This window comes from Dreissena polymorpha, chromosome 10 (genome assembly GCF_020536995.1).
Source record: "Dreissena polymorpha isolate Duluth1 chromosome 10, UMN_Dpol_1.0, whole genome shotgun sequence".
NCBI lineage: Eukaryota > Metazoa > Mollusca > Bivalvia > Myida > Dreissenidae > Dreissena > Dreissena polymorpha.
In genome coordinates this window covers 85,494,268-85,511,253 of record NC_068364.1, presented here as the reverse complement: position 1 = coordinate 85,511,253, position 16,986 = coordinate 85,494,268, and the positions used below count along the sequence as shown (strand labels likewise).

Genomic DNA, 16,986 nt, shown 5'->3' with positions numbered 1-16,986 from the left:
TATTGCTTGCCATGGAACCATAAACATGTCAGCAATATTTAGTGGTTGGCATGGAAGTTATCATATCTGATGTCAAATGAAATATTTGAATCCTCTTTTATGGTTCAAATGTTTGTTTTGAAAATGTTACAGAAAGGTAAAGAGAAAAGCGGAATTGTCCACAAGAGTTTTTCTTTGAATAATCTTGAAATGTTTGATAATGTTTGTTTAAGAAAGACTGGCTCTTAGCCTTATGCTCCTTGTTAAGTCAGTTAATCTTTAAGTGCTGATCAAGAAATTATCTGTGAATTACCTGTTTGCATGCAATTGTCAGAGTATTGTCTTGACACTAAAAGCAAAATAAAATTAATGTAAGGTAGATAAGCATGTAATACAAGTGAATTTCTCTTGGTACAATAAATGCAATGTGTACAGGAGCAGTGAAATTATTGCCAAAGAATTGCAAATTGCTATTCTTTGGCAAGAATTTCACTGCTCCTGCATTTCCTCATTATTGGCAATTATGCATTTACTGCAATTGTGTTTCTTTAGCAATAATTTCTCTGTTCTGGCAATACTTAATTCTTGTCAATAAATTAATTCATATTGCATTACTTTGTCAGTAAATTCACTGCTTTTGATTTGCTTTGATAATAAATCCACTGCTATTGCATTGCTTTGATAATAAATCCACTTCTGTTTTATTCCATTGGCTCTAACAGCACTACTTTTGATTTATTTATGCAAGTAATGTACATCTTGAGCATTTATTTGGCAATAAAATGCATTTCTCATGAATCAACATAGCTTTTGCAATTTATTCAATAATACATTTATAAAAAGTTGCTCTTGATGTTGCAAAGAGACCGAACATGCATCATGAATACAATTATTAGTTCAGGATTCCGCCTCACATGCAGTTTTGCAAAGCATTGTGTGTTTTCTTGAAAAAATATGACCCCCTGAACACTTCATTCAACACTAATAAATCATTTACTTGGCCTTATAAATGGCAGGGTAAGTCCCTAGGGAGCTTGTTAATTGCCTGGCCTTATTAGAAGGAACATTTTGCAATTATCAATAATACTTGATTGTTGACAAAACCAGCAGTGTTTGCAAAATACTTGTTAATGGAGATGTTTCATTGATTTCTGCATATGAATAGACTTGACAAAGCTGAATACAAATACAACAGACAGGCATTGGACCAAGGGTATTCAGTTTTCAGATCATGATGAAATTAGATTTATTAAAAATGAGAAAACTGACAAAACATGATAATGCAAACTTTTAGTGGTTTTATTAGCAAATTAATATTATTATGTGGTTGCTATTATTGTTGCTAAGATTCAAACAACGCTGAAACATTTCTTTGCCTCATGCAACAAATATTTTAGAAGCTATGATTTAAACTGAGTTTGAGAATTCATGAGATCTTTAATGCTCAGTGCTCTACAGGCCGCTGAATACGATGTATATGCAAGTTGAACTCTGGGAATATGGGGCTTTATGTTTGTGCAAAAAGTGTTGTCCCTCTGAAGCCTGTGCAGTCCACACAGGCTAATCAGGAAATTAACTTTCGTTTTTTATGAATATTTTTTTTTTTAATTTATTAAGGAAGTCTCTTTTTAATTTTTTTATTTTAATGGCGGAAAGTGTTGTCCCTGCACAGGCTTATCTGCAGTTTATGCACATGTTTAACGCCCAGTTTTAAAATAGGGACTTGAAAAGCATGGAATACTATTTGTATGGCCTTATTAAAAATGGCACTTAGCATGCTAATCACACAACTTTACAGACTCAAGGACTAGCTCTTTCAGTGCTCGAACGGAATTTTGAAGAATTTGCAAACAGTTTGGATCCAGATGAGACGCCACAGAACGTGGCGTCTCATCAGGATCCAAACTGTTTGCTATTCTAATAGTATTATTTGAAAAGAAATAATCTAAGAAAATGCTTATTTTAGGAATTCAGCAGACGACAAATTTCCCAGCATGCAAAGGGTTAAGGAAGGTGTGTCCATTCCTGGCAAGTGATTGGATCCTCCAGACTAGCTGAGTTGGACTGACACATATCTCTTTGGCTGGCATTTGGTCAATTATTTACTGATTTCCCTGAGGAATAATTAAATTTGTTGGCAGGAAACAATCCCCTTATCTGGTAATGGCAGCTGGTAGATAGTCAATGTTCCCTCATTATCTAATAATCGTTGATGCTGTTTAGTAGGTGGTTTGTGCAGTTAGGGCACTGATTAAAATGATATAAATAGTAACTCAGGCCTAAGTTATTTCATTAATACTGGTCAAGACAATTTAGCATGGGCATTTTTGTGTATCATTTATTCATGTCTTGTGTATAATAACAGTGGCCATTGTCTACTTTATAAATGATGGAAGGTAATTTATGGGTTTTGGTACAGTTTTTTAGCAATAATTTTAGAAATCATGTAAAAGAAATATTGTCAGTGATTTGACCCATAATTGCAACTCTTGTAGTCTTGAAAATCAATCTTGGAAATATATCGGCCATAAGCAGATACATATTTATATTAAACGGTCTCTCTGAGTATTAAATCGGGGTTAATGCATGTGGGTAAAGTATTGTGCCACATTAGCCTGAGCAGTCTGCACAGACTTATCAGGGATTTAAATTTTTCCTTAGTCTGGATTTAAATTTAGAAGAGACTTCCTCTAACCCTTTGCATGCTGGGAAATTTTTTGTCTGCTGAAATGTCGTCTGCTGAATTTCTAAAATAAGCATTTTCTTCGATTTTTTTTCCAAAGAATACTATCAAACAAGCAAACAGTTTGGATCCTGATGAGACGCCACGTTCTGTGGCATCTCATCTGGATCCAAACTGTTTGCAAAGGCCTTTTAAATTCGGTTCCAGCACTGAAAGGGTTAAAAAATTATAAAAGTGTTGTCTCAGATTAGCGGGTGTAGACTAGACTATACTTGACACACAAAGTACGGCTCATATATATACATTCTGCATTAGCTTTGGCATATTTATTGCTCTCTGAACACTATGTAATTCTCCTTATGCAGAATCATGCATATTAAACCACCCTTTTGTTACAAACAATCAGCTTTTGTGGGTTTTTAGACTTCCCATTGAGTAAGAAGAAGTCGACTTAATAACAGCGTGAGTAATGGTCCTAATCCCATATGTTCTTGCGTTGCATTTTTTTCCATTTAGAGTCGACTCATTGTCTATTCAAATGCGTCATTCTGTGTCTGCAAAACGCAGGAAAGTTTGTCTATCTGAGACATGGCCCAGACGTTTTATGTAATCAATGATTTTCAGCATGCAGTTTCCTTATTGACATAGTGCTTTATCATAAAAGCTTCATGTGGGTTATCTTGGAGACACACTTCACATCCTTCCAAATTGCTGATGCAGTAGCCAGTGCTCCGCTCCGTTTGGGATTTGAAAAGTGAAGCACTCTGATTTGTGCAAAGGGCATGTTTTCATTTAAAACATTGTTTGTACAATATATAAAATATGTAATTTATTAAACTCAGTTTCACTGTGAACATTTCCTGCATAATTAGTTCATGAAAAGGGCATATGCTTGGGTAAAACTGGACTGGGTGGGCGATAGGGTGATATATGCGTCCCTACTTTTAGGCCAAGCTGGAGCTCGCTGTACTTGTGACTAGTAAGCACCTATTGAGTATAGAACTATTTATTTATTGCTTTGAAATCCTAAGGCTTATTGTAAAACTATCAAGTCTGTCCTGTTTTTTTGAGGAGTCTATAGAGGAAACAGATGGAACCTATGACCTTCTGATCGCTAGGCAAACATCATTATCCACTATGCTATCATGAACTTTGTAAAAAAAACTTCAGTCTCATTTTCTGTCTTGTATTTTCCATCTCTGATGCTGAGACAGTTGTTTTCTAGATGCATGATAAATGATTGCGTGCAATTGCTCACAGACACTATCTTTGCATGCCATCTAGAAGCCTTTTAAATTGCTTATTGATTCTGAGTTTGGTTTTTGAATGCTTTGCACTTTGTGGATTATCTGTATGAAATCATGTGCGATGAATAATGAAATCAGGTTACAGTTGGTGTTTTCATGATGCTGTGGATGGTTTATCATACATATAATTATTCTATTGTGGGACCTCAGGTAATGAATGCGACATCTGCATGGCTTGTATTTAGATGCTTTTATTTAGTGTTTTCTAATCCACACTCCAATAAAGATCCCCATATCAAACAAAAATATGTTTTTTAAACACCAAATACAAGTTGTATGTTTACATTTTATATGCTGAAGTGAATAATAGTAAAGAAATACAGTCAAAACTGACCGGTCACTTGAGAATAACGGTCAACTGCTTGTGTTATAATTCCAAGTATTTGTGTAGTTTTAATATTTGCTTAAAAGCAGTCTGCTGTGGTCAGGTACTCATCAAATTTCCTGTTGCAAGTATTTCGTTATGAAACATCAAACCATTTAGTAAACTCACTCCACAGAAGAAATTAAATAAATGTAAACTAATCAAAGAAAAAAAAAGACCATGTTTTATTATATGATTCCCTCTCCCAGCACCTACAGAAGGGAAACCCAAAATGATAAATTTTCCTTAACATGTACATGTAGCATTAGGTCTTTTCTGTGCCATTTTGGAAAAAAATGTGATTTCTGGATTGGGATTTTTTTCAGGAAAAGTCCACTAAGTTGGGAAAAACTAATTAAATATTACTCTTTATAAATATTTCAAATAAGAAAAACAATATAATATAAACTATAGTTATATACTTTGTGAGATGTAATTGAAATAAAATTGAGATATAATAATCATAAGAAACATTTAAAATAATTTTTTTTAAATCTGGAAATTGGGAAATTTTTTTTCAAATTTAGAAAGTTTCTTTACGATTTGAGTTTTGAAATAGGTCCATTTAACAGACCCGTAGAAATGCCAGGAAAAGGCCTGAGCACCAATAGTACTTACTGCAAAGCTCTTATATACTACTCCAGTCCTTCCCAAAATTATAATTTATTGCCGGCCATGAGGTCCTATAATCATGCAGCCATTTCCGGCCCAGACTGATTATTTCAGGCCCAAAAAGTAAAAAATGATGACGAAAGACAAAGATGACATTTTTAACAATATTTTAATATTATCAGATTAATTTAATGCCCTGCTTGCTTACGAATTAATCGGATATAACGGGAACCAAAAGTATATGGTATCGTTTCTCTCCCTTTGCGAATCTACTCATATAGTGATGACGTAGTGTGTAATTTGCATTGACGACGCAGCAAAAATCTTCGGATACCGTATATGCACGTACGTCATTCAAGAAATGCAACCAATGAAAAAATGTTTTACATGATTGGATTATTCATAAATAACTCAGTAAATTCCCACTTTTGCCATGAAACTTTTCTGGAAATAGCTTATGGAATTCCAAATTTCGCCATAATTTTATAACCGGACACGAGGTCCGGTAATATTAGAATCATTTCCGGATTTTCCAAATTATTATCGGAAAAATCCGAGGACCAACGGTATTTCGGAAAGACTGCTACTCAAAATTTGCTAAGGATCACTTTTTATTTTCACATTATCTTCAATTTAATTTAATATAAATTGTTATTTTGCAGGTTTTGATATTAGAATGTGTGTTTTTGATTTTATTTTTATGTATTGATTTATCATGATGCGTTACGCTGGCTGAATCTAGCTAGGGGTGAACTTCAAGTTACACATATTTTAAAAAGTGATCCTTAGCAAATTTTGAGTAGTATATTTGCTCAGATGTCTTAATGTCTTAAAAAAATTCAAAACGCTGAAACATATCACCTGATCTCATTTTTTTATTTTTCACCTTGACAAAATTGGGCCTAGTTTTGGACTGAAGACTAATTCAGGTGGTTTAGTTAACCCAAAATGATGTATGTCGTCTAACATCCTTATCCCTTACTTCAAAACTTTGATTCTATGAATATTTTGCAAATTGTGGTCAATTAAAAAAATGATTGTCAGGTTATGAGGCAATTTTGATTGAACACTACATGCTTAAAACTTTTAAGTTCCTTGCGATCTCAGGTGAGCGCTTAAGGACATTTGACCCTCTTGTTAAGGTTGAAGATAAATGGATAAACACTACCTGCTCACAACCTCCCAATTCCATCTAGGACCTTTAAACAGAATCTTGATTTCTCTGATTTTTGCCACGAGATGCACTAAATGGTGTTTTATCTATGTGCAATGACTAATGGAACATCCTAAATGGTGTTTTATCTACATGTATGTGCAATGACTAATGGAACCACCTTGCAGGTAGTGTTAACATGATGATGTGTGTGATTCATGTTGTATATAATTAATCTTTTCTGGGACTTGCTGTAATATTTATGTCACACTTGGTTGGATTGTATTATAAGATGGTTTTAGTTTTCTTTCCAGGGCTTTGTTTTCTTTATTTGGGGAAAGGGCCTGTCCTTACATTTTGGACAAAACATTATCACAAAACTGAGGAAAGGGATTTTGTTCCCAAATTTAAAGCTTAAAATATGGGGAAAATTGCATCATTTTAAAGAAATTCATTTTTGGGAAGGGGCCTTTCTCTTGGGGAAACTAGCCCTTGTCAAAAAAGTGAGCAAAATCCGGTTATAACCCAGTTTTAAACTGGGTTTAACCCTGCGGTATTGGCACCGAGTTAAAAGCGAGTCTTTTAAACACACTTTTTGCTTACCGACTTGGTTTTATCTGAGTTGAATCTTGGTTTAACTCGCTTAAAGCCAACATAGTGGTTTTTTAACCGTCTTAAGTGGGTTTAAAGTGAGTTTTTTTCAGGCATCTGTGTTTAACTCTGCTGTATTTGCACTGTGCTAAAAGCGGGTTTTTCAGACACGCTTTTAGCTTACCGACTGGGTTTTTTAGCTTACCGACTTGGTTTTTTCTGAGTTAAATCTTGGTTTAACTCGCTTTAAACCAACATAGTGGGTTTTTTAACCATCTTAAGTGGGTTTAAAGTGAGTATGATTTTCTACAAGTTGGTTTTTTGAGGTTTTTTAAACATGCTTAGACCAACTTCTGTCTGTGGAGTTGGTTTTAAGTGGGTAAAAAGTGTGTTTTTTATGTGAGCTATAAGCAGGCTAAACACGGTTTTTAAGTGAGCGAAAAGTGAGCTGAAAGCACGCCTTTGTTAGTTTTTTTCACAGTGAAAACAAGCTTTTAACTCGCTTTAAACCTAGTTATTAACAGTATTTTATCTGTGAAAAAAAACAAAAGAAATTTGTGGGTTTGGGTAAGTTGATTTTTGTGGGTTTTAACAGTGTTTTAGTGAGTTTTTTTAAGAAAGTAGGTTTTTTGTGAGCCTTTTGTGGGATTTTGCAGTGTGAAAAAAAATAATTTTGGACTGATATGTTCTAGAAAAAATGGTTTTTGTGAAGCAATTACAACAGTTCATTATAAGCCCCATGTGGTTAAAAGGGAAAAAAACGCAATGTGTACGAAAATTATGTTTATATGACAAAAATAGTACACCGCAAATTTATACAAACAGATTATTTTTACAATACATTATAAAATAATAGACATTTATGGAAGATTTTAAAGCAAAAGGTTGACCGCAATGGACCACTGCGGGTGGAGTATTTAGACCGCAGCTGCTGCAGAGACCTGGATCTCAGCTGTTGGAGGTACCTGCACCGCAGTGGAATGAGGAACCTGGATTTCAGCTTATGGAGGGACCTTGACGGCATACGGTGTTGGGACCTGCACAGCAGCTACTGGAGAGACCTTGACTGCTAGGGGACCTGTAAAGCAGCCAGTGCAGGGAATTAGACCTGATCTTGGCGGGTGGAGGGACCTGGAAAGCAGCTGGTAGAGACCTGGAAAGCGGGCGCTGGAGCGACACGTAGTTGTACCATTGATGCTGCTTGTGTCCTTCTCCTCTTGAGCATCTCTTATGCCAGTTGATCTGCAAAGGATTAATACCATATCACTTTCAAAAGGGCAAGGCATTCTTCAAACATGTTGATTGGTTATGTTTTCGTTCCACTTATCTATGAAATATTGCTGTTATGGTAATCTTGTTGCTTTAATAAAAATAAATTTAAGTTATTTGCTTGTTGTTTTTGTTTGTTTATTTTTGAAATTTTAATCCCGTGATCACATGTGACTTAGCACTTTTCATCAATTATTAAAAGAAATTGCGTTTGGTAGAAAATGCAGTTTGAAAATGTACCAAGATGCGTGGTCTCATTTGGCTGTGTGGTCTGGTGGCATTGTAAATGCAATAACCTGTATAGTTTACCTCTCAACAAATCGAGCTTTCTTGGTCAAGGACAGGGCGAGGTTTTCCCACTCTTGTTCCCCTCAAGTTTGCCAGCTTGTGCAGGGTAAAAACCAGGTTTAAAAGTCCATACGTCAGGCAGGCGATGATGCACATTCTTTCCAAAGGATCTTCCCATCGATGTCAATTTTGCCTTGTGGCAAGAGTTTAACCTTCAAAATTAAAATATATACGTTCTAATTAAGTATGAGGGAAAGAAATCCGTTCAGTAATAACCAGAAATAGATATAAATAAAATTTTAGATGACAATAACCATGAAACACAACCATAATTATTCACTGTACACAACATTTACACTATTTCATGTGTAAGTTTATCTATTTTTGCTTCAAAATGTGTTGTTTATCCTTTAAATTGCAATACAATAACTTATCCATTTACATTTCCCAGTGACAATACATAAATATGATAATGATCATAATTAATTCAATAAACTAAATAAAAAAAGGGGTAAAGAAATGACAATACAAACCTGTTAAAACTGTTCTTCAGTATTCCAAAAACAACAACAGGCAGTTCAACCTCCTTTCCAACCAACTTATTATTGATTTCCACATTGCAGTAAAAAACACATTGTTTTCATCACACAATACTTCATGCTGACAGAATTTCAAGACATTTTACACTACCATTATAAGTCTTTCACTTCTTTATATTAATGTTGCTGAATTAAATTTAGCTCAATATTCAATTGCTGACACCAGCTTATTTTTCAAAAGTTGTTGTTTTCAAAAAGATAACTTCCTCAGTGCAATAGCCAATCAAAAGCCTTATATCTTATTCCACACAGCCTTATCTCTAGGCAAACCCCATCAGTAGCCTTATCTACCCCTAGATAATCAGTACCCTGTTTAGCTCTGAATGCCTGACAGATTGTTATCTGTTTATTGTTAGTGGTGTGAAATAAGGGTGTTTTTAGGTATTGTCTTGTTATTTTGTTGACAGTTTATGTAACACAGGTCATGTTTGGCATTTTATTATTTTATTGCAAATTAAGAAAATGGATATGATGGTATCATATGCAAATATCAAAATCTTGCATAACTTATGTACAAAAATAAATAGATTATTTCCAAAATAATGTTTCCAATACCATAATTATTTAAATATGCAGATTTAACAAGTAAATACTGTTTTAAACAAATATAAACAATCATATGAGATTGTTTAAAAAAAAGAAAAAATTAAGACATAAAACAATCATAAGATATTGTTTATAATAAAAACAAACATAAAGAAAAAAATCAAAGTGAAACACAAACTCTTTCATTTTCATGTTTAAAACTAAGCTTGACCATTGTTATAGTTTTTGTCAGTGATACTTGTTGTCCATCTGTGAACCTGTGATGTTCTGAAAGAGCCATTTTCATCCAATATTCCCTAAAAATTATGGGGAGCACACAAATTTACAATAGGGACAATGGCAAACAAGCTGTAAAACAAGCCCCTTTACAATTGACTTGTTTTATTTATGGCTATAAACATTAAACAAAGACCCAGTTGAAGAATTATTGTTTCATTGATGAGTTATATTAATAAACAAAAGACCAACTTGTTGAAAAGTGTGTTAAAGTGAGTCTTTAAGCCTCGTTGCAGCTCTCAACTTATTTACAAAAAGACCAAGTTAAACTCGCTTAAACCCACTTCTGTTTAAAAAAAGACCAACTTCTGTTGTAAAAGACTCGCTTATAAAACAAAAAGACACACTTAAACACACATAAACCAACTCATAAATAAAAAGACTCACTTTTGACACACAAAAAAACGACTTCTTACAGAAAAAAACTCGCTTAAACACACATCTTCTTAAAATAACCAACTTTAAACTCAGTTAAGCACAGTTTAGCGCACATAAAACTCACTTTTATTAGCAAAAACCAACTTCCGCTAAGAAAAACTCAGAAAAAACACAGTTTTATGTTGGTTTAAGTGTGTTTTGGTATGAAAGTGGGTTATTTTTTGACAAGGGAGGGGCCTTTATAAGGCCCTTGATAAAGAAGGAAAAAAGCCCTGCTTCCATCCTTACTCTTTCAGTCAGACATTAAATGTGAATTGTGTTTTTAATACAATGCACATTTTTATGGCATTTTTATCTGTATGGGAAATGTAGTGTTATATGGCGAATTAATCATAAAAGTTAAGAGAAAAATTAAGTAAAAGAATATTTCCATACGTCTCCTAGCTTAGTTTTCTCCAGTCTCCTGTTTACATAGTATATACTTCTTTTTTTGAAACATATAGTAAGCCAATATACGGTTTATTATTCAGTTAAATATTTCTAAATCTACAGACGTATAGACTAGAAGCATGCAATCCAGAACACATATAATGTATACAATGAAACAACAGCTATCAATATCCTGGCAGAGGATGAATAATTCAGACATGATTTATATGTCTGACGGTTTTATGTTGTTTTACAGAAATGTTTTGTTTCCTAAATTTACAGACTTGTGTTAGGAAAAGGCCTTTGCGATTAATAATTCAAAGCATTTTTTGTAGTTTTCAATTTTTCCAGAGCAGTTAACTGTTAAGGCCTTCATCAAGTGTCCTATTTGGCTCTAGGAGAAGTGCCCCCCCGGAGAACTGCCCCCCCAAAGATTTTTCACTGGGCGGAGAACTGCCCCCTCACTGTTTTTGTATAGGGCGGAGAACTGCCCCCCTGCTGATTAATAAGGGGCGGAGAACTGCCCCCCTGTCAGAATTGATGACCCGGAGAAGTGCCCCCTAATTAAAGAAATAGCGGTGATATATAAAGCGAGTATTATAATGACAATAACGCCAGTAACTTTCTTGCTATTATGTATGGAAATTGAGTGAAATTTCAAAAGTAATATAAAGTTGTACAAGTAATAAAAGTTTTAAAACGGCATAAAATACCTACCTCGGCATGGACGTCGTCACGTCGCCAACTTTATAATCACGTGATTTTCGTCAATGTGAACAAAGAAAAACAAATAACTTTTTGCTAATAAAAAGTTTTCGCGGCTGAATTATTTGATATTTTCCCCGTAATAAAAACAAACAATTAGCATGCAATTTAATCCATCCTTATGCCAGCTGAAAACAATAATTTATTTGTTTGTTTTCGCCAATTACGGATTTGGACGGTTCAATATAATAAACCCGTATGCGGCTTTATTCAAAGCTAACAAGTTCTTAACAATTAAGGTCGGTCCGGTCTACCAATTAAAAGATTAAAAGATCGCGGTACTTATCGTTAACGGTAACAAGTTCTCTGCCTGCCTTATTAGCTGCTAATTAAAGCAACTGTTACCGATTTTGTTTGTTTGGCATGTCGACATGATCTGCTCAAAATGCAAACTGCGGACGACTCGACGGTCTGGCGATGCTACCGACGGATAAGGTGCTAGAAGACATGAATTAACTAAACAACATAAATAAATTGCTTATAAATTCAACTTCACTTCATTTTTTTCTTCAAGTCAGCTAAATTATTGCCTTTGCCTTGCCTATTAATTTACTTTTTTATATGTCAATTAACTTTTTTTCCATGGGTCAATACTATCTTTATAATGTAAATTAATTCCGATGTAACTTTTCCTCCATAAGTACCGAGTTGCACGTCTATATTTAGTTGCAACACATTGCCAGTATTAACACGCACGCGTTTCCTGTGTGGATCTCGACTATGTTTCGCGCTCTTATTAAAACACGACTTTTACAAGGCATTCATGTATAGTGAGTGGTGCAGATGCGTACCAAGGGCCTTAAACAGTATTATCACATACCTCTAGACAATTTGTGTTATTCAGTTCGATAAATGGTAATATACTTGTACTGAAATTAAATTGTTACCGGATAAAATGTGTACGGCGATAACGTAAAATTACCCGTAAGTATTGTTTTCACTACGTAACTAATAACTAATATGACACCGGGGGGGCAGTTCTCCGCCCCTACAGATTTGATGGGGGGGCAGATATCCGCCTACTAAATTCTGACAGGGGGGCAGTTCTCCGCCCCTACCGATTTGATGGGGGGGCACCTCTCCGCCACCTTTAAAATAAGGGGGCAGTTCTCCGGGGGGCAGTTCTCCGGGGGGGCACTTCTCCGGATACCGTCCTATTTTATTTGAAATTTTTTAAAACATACAGCCAGTCAACCCACCTGACCCCTTTCCCTGATAAAAGACTTAATAAATTAATTTAATGAATCAAAATTTTATATAAAAATTAACGAGCATTACTGTGCCCCCCCCCCACATCTGCTCGTTAAAGTGGCAGCATTCATTTTCTGAATACTCTTCAGTGCAAACTAGTACACAAACTTAAATGACATTCAAATATTTTTAACCAGGTTTTCAGAAGGAAAAAACTGGTTATTAGATTGGAGAATGTCGGCTGGTGGGCTGGCTGGCGGGCAGAACAAGCTTGGCCGGGCCATAACTTTGTCGTTCATTGCGAGATATTAAAATCATTTGGCACATTTGTTTGTTGCGCGAAAGAATTTCGTCAATATCTCCAAGGTCAAGGTCACACTTTGAGTTCAAAGGTCAAAAATGGCCATAAATGAGCTTGTCCAGGCCATAACTATGTCATTTATTGTCAGATTTTAAAATCATTTGGCACATTTGTTCACCATCATTTGATGGTGTGTCGCGCGAAAGAATTACGTCAATATCTCCAAGGTCAAAGTCGCCACGATTAAAAATAGATTTATTTTGAAACAAGAGGGGTTACTTTGTTCAATCAGTAAAAATGCAAATTTTGAGTTGGTCTCCGTTTATAGGACTTTTTTTTTCAAATTGAAATCAAGGTCACCACGAGTAAAAATAGATTGAATCTTACACAAGGGGGGTAACAATGCACATTTTGAATTGTGTCCCTTTATCAGACTATTTTTTCCAATTGAAAACCTGGTTTTATGACAATTTTTTCCCTTGTTAATATATTGTCCTTACCTTTTCAGTGACCACCCTACCAGTACTGCCGTGTAACAGCAGATTGTGATGACATCATAGAATGTGGCTGACTTGCTGATGCGTGTACAGGGAACCATCTTACATCATCAAAATCTTAAGGGCCTGAATGTATATGTAGGAGAACCTAACAAAGCTGCAGGTAATAATAAAGATTTGTTGTGAATTAATGTATGCTAGTGTAAATTATTTGCTTTTCTATGGACTGCAGGGGTAAAATAAGAAGACACTGCATTTCAGAGCAGTGATTTACTTTGGCGGACAGATGTTTGCAAATGTGTGCTCGCCTGCGTGATATCTGCAGGATGAAAAATAAAAGTGACTGTGAATTATATGGTCTCCATTTTGATCTTTAAAAAAAAAAAAGAATATTAGCAGAAGTGACCCACACATTAAAAATTTTGTCACATATTTATGCTTGCCTAATTCGTGAAAAGCTCTACTTTTCTTTCAAGTGTTTTTGATTGCTAAAATGAGTGCTTGGCTTGTAGTTTTCAGAGAAAACGTTTATATCCTTAACATGAAAGCTACTTATAGAACAAGGGTGGGCTCCTCAGGTCAGAATGTTTGTATATATCTCTTCTTTAACTTAAACTTGTATCTCACAGTAGATATTTATGCCCCCCTTCGAAGAAGAGGGTATATTGCTTTGCTCATATCGGTCTGTCGGTCGGTCTGTCAGTCTGTCGGTCGGTCGGTCCGTCCACCAGGTGGTTGTCAGACAATAACTCAAGAACGCTTAGGCCTAGGATCATGAAACTTCATAGGTACATTGATCATGACTCACAGATGACCCCTATTGATTTTGAGATTACTAGGTCAAAGGTCAAGGTCACTGTGACCTGAAATAGTAAAATGGTTTCCGGATGATAATTCAAGAACGCTTATGCCTAGGATCATGAAACTTCATAGGTAGATTGATCATGACTAGCAGATGACCCCTATTGATTTTCAGGTCACTAGGTCAAAGGTCAAGGTCACGGTGACCCGAAATAGTAAAATGGTTTCCGGATGATAATTCAAGAACCCTTATGCCTAGGATCATGAAACTTGATAGGTAGATTGATCATGACTAGCAGATGACCCCTATTGATTTTCAGGTCACTAGGTCAAAGGTCAAGGTCATGGTGACCCGAAATAGTGAAATGGTTTCTGGATGATAACTCAAGAACGCTTATGCCTAGGATCATGAAACTAGATAGGTACATTGATCATAACTGGCAGATGACCCCTATTGATTTTCAGGTCACTAGGTCAAAGGTCAAGGTCACAGTGACCCGAAATAGTAAAATGGTTTCCTGATGATAACTCAGGAAAGCTTATGCCTAGGATCATGAAACTTCATAGGTACATTGATCATGACTCGCAGATGACCCCTATTGATTTTCAGGTCACTAGATCAAAGGTCAAGGTCACTGTGACCCGAAATAGTAAAATGGTTTCCGGATGATAATTCAAGAACGCTTATGCCTAGGATCATGAAACTTCATAGGTAGATTGATCATGACTAGCAGATGACCCCTATTGATTTTCAGGTCACTAGGTCAAAGGTCAAGGTCACGGTGACCCGAAATAGTAAAATGGTTTCCGGATGATAATTCAAGAACCCTTATGCCTAGGATCATGAAACTTGATAGGTAGATTGATCATGACTAGCAGATGACCCCTATTGATTTTCAGGTCACTAGGTCAAAGGTCAAGGTCACGGTGACCCGAAATAGTGAAATGGTTTCTGGATGATAACTCAAGAACGCTTATGCCTAGGATCATGAAACTAGATAGGTACATTGATCATGACTGGCAGATGACCCCTATTGATTTTCAGGTCACTAGGTCAAAGGTCAAGGTCACAGTGACCCGAAATAGTAAAATGGTTTCCTGATGATAACTCAGGAAAGCTTATGCCTAGGATCATGAAACTTCATAGGTACATTGATCATGACTCGCAGATGACCCGTATTGATTTTCAGGTCACTAGATCAAAGGTCAAGGTCACAGTGACAAAAAACATATTTACAAAATGGCTGTCACTACAACTTAGAGCCCATATGGGGGGCATGCATGTTTTACAAACAGCCCTTGTTTGAAATTGAGTTATGAATTACCCAATATTGGTTTGGTGTCATGAGAAATTTAAACAATTGGATATCACTGATATCAGTGTTGTTGTTTTTATGTCCCCCGAAGGAGGGCATATAGTTATCGGACTGTCTGTCCGTCACACTTTGCGTGTAGGTTTCGAAAAATGCTCATAACTTCTATGTCGCTTCAGATAGGAACTTGATAGCTGGCATGCATATGTATCTCATGGAGCTGCACATTTTGAGTGGTGAAAGGTTAAGGTCAAGGTCATCCTTCAAGTTCAAAGGTCAAAAAAACAAATCCAAGGGAAGTAATAAGCTTTAAAGGGAGATAATTATCTGAACCTGCCAAATGATAAAAAAAATAATTAATAAATAAAAGTGGCATAGTAGGGTGCATTGTGTTTCTAACAAACACATATACAGTACAGCCAAAGCGGAACAAACGTATTTCGCGATTCGCGGCGGCAAGGCGAAACGAGTCGATGCCGCGTCAGTCGTTGAAGCCGCGTCAGTATGCGGTGGCAAGTCGTATTTCGCCGTGAAACTTCGCATCTGTCCGCCGAGGCATGCCGCGGTCCGCGACATGATGCCGAGTCGATGCGATCATGATTTTTTTTTTAAATTATTAGTTGCATGTAGTTAACAAATTTCAAAAGAACAATTATAATAATAATTAAAATCATAATACATTTATTGTGCGCGGATTGTATTAGCATATACATATAAGCATAGTTAATGTGTCTGGCCAATTATTAAGTTTGTTTCCCGCCCGTAGTGTATGTATTTCACACATAAACAAGGTCACGTAATTATGTTTTTGCACATACAAGTGGTCAAGGCTCCAGCATATGGTGGATTTATAAATTAATTGCATGTTGATTCCGCTATTATATTTTAGCTGAGAAAATTAGCAGTTTGAAGCCACATCAATAATCAAGACGGTGACGACGTATTTGTAGTTTTGTTAATTATCAGCTTATTATAACTATTGTTTGAATATGCGTATATAAACACGTTTTATTTTGTTCATATTATACAGTTAATATCGCTACTAATTACCCGATAATCCCGTATATTCCAGTTTAAAGCAAATGCTGGTAAATATTTACGATACACAAACATTCTCGATATTTCCTTAAGTATCAAATACATTTTGGCATTTGTTACTATTTATAGAGATGATGAAATAACGTCTAATCGGGGCGTTTTTTTTTCTCCACTGAACACGCGATTTACGCCTGACGTGATGTTCATGTATTTATGCAACACAAAATACACCCAAACTTTCCAAACGACGTTCTACATGTCTGCATAATTTTCGCGCGCTTTTTATGAAACAAAGGATATTTTAGCACTGTTTATTTGACGCTAGAATTTGCCAAAGGACGCGTTAGCATTAAAATTCGGAAGTGTGTTTCGGATTACAAATTTAATAATGATAATCGAACGAAACATAAACAGTTGCGCGTAATTAATTCTACCCTACACATACATGTATGTACATGTAGGTGGATATCTTTTCACTCGATCCGCCGCGTACGTATGCGGCGGATTTACTCCGCGAAAGTACGCGAGGTTAATACAGACTTGGCGTCGTTGCGCGGATCGATGCCGAGTGCCACGGCGATACGCCGCGTGAACACACGATTCGGC

The 16,986-nt window shown here is 35.8% G+C and overlaps 1 protein-coding gene and 2 long non-coding RNA genes across 5 annotated transcripts in view; 2 read left to right on the top strand and 1 right to left on the bottom strand.

Moving 5' to 3' along the window:
* Positions 1-16,986, top strand: part of LOC127847168 (tripartite motif-containing protein 2-like) — a 111,167-nt gene that overhangs the window by 13,554 nt on the left and 80,627 nt on the right. For 2 of the 3 annotated variants that reach the window (XM_052378880.1, XM_052378881.1), the window contains exon 2: positions 13,240-13,391. In XM_052378880.1, coding sequence (XP_052234840.1) covers positions 13,310-13,391 — 82 coding nt within the window. In that variant the 5' untranslated portion in view covers positions 13,240-13,309. Of the gene's footprint in view, positions 1-13,239; positions 13,392-16,986 lie in introns of those variants that run through there. The other variant, XM_052378882.1, reaches the window with a different exon arrangement.
* On the bottom strand, positions 7,460-10,271 carry LOC127847173 (uncharacterized). The gene is made up of 3 exons (XR_008033854.1): positions 8,780-10,271; positions 8,268-8,458; positions 7,460-7,931 (listed from the first exon to the last, which is right to left on the bottom strand). It is a non-coding gene; the product is annotated as an uncharacterized LOC127847173 (long non-coding RNA).
* On the top strand, positions 14,069-15,331 carry LOC127847171 (uncharacterized). The gene is made up of 3 exons (XR_008033852.1): positions 14,069-14,370; positions 14,516-14,950; positions 15,096-15,331. It is a non-coding gene; the product is annotated as an uncharacterized LOC127847171 (long non-coding RNA).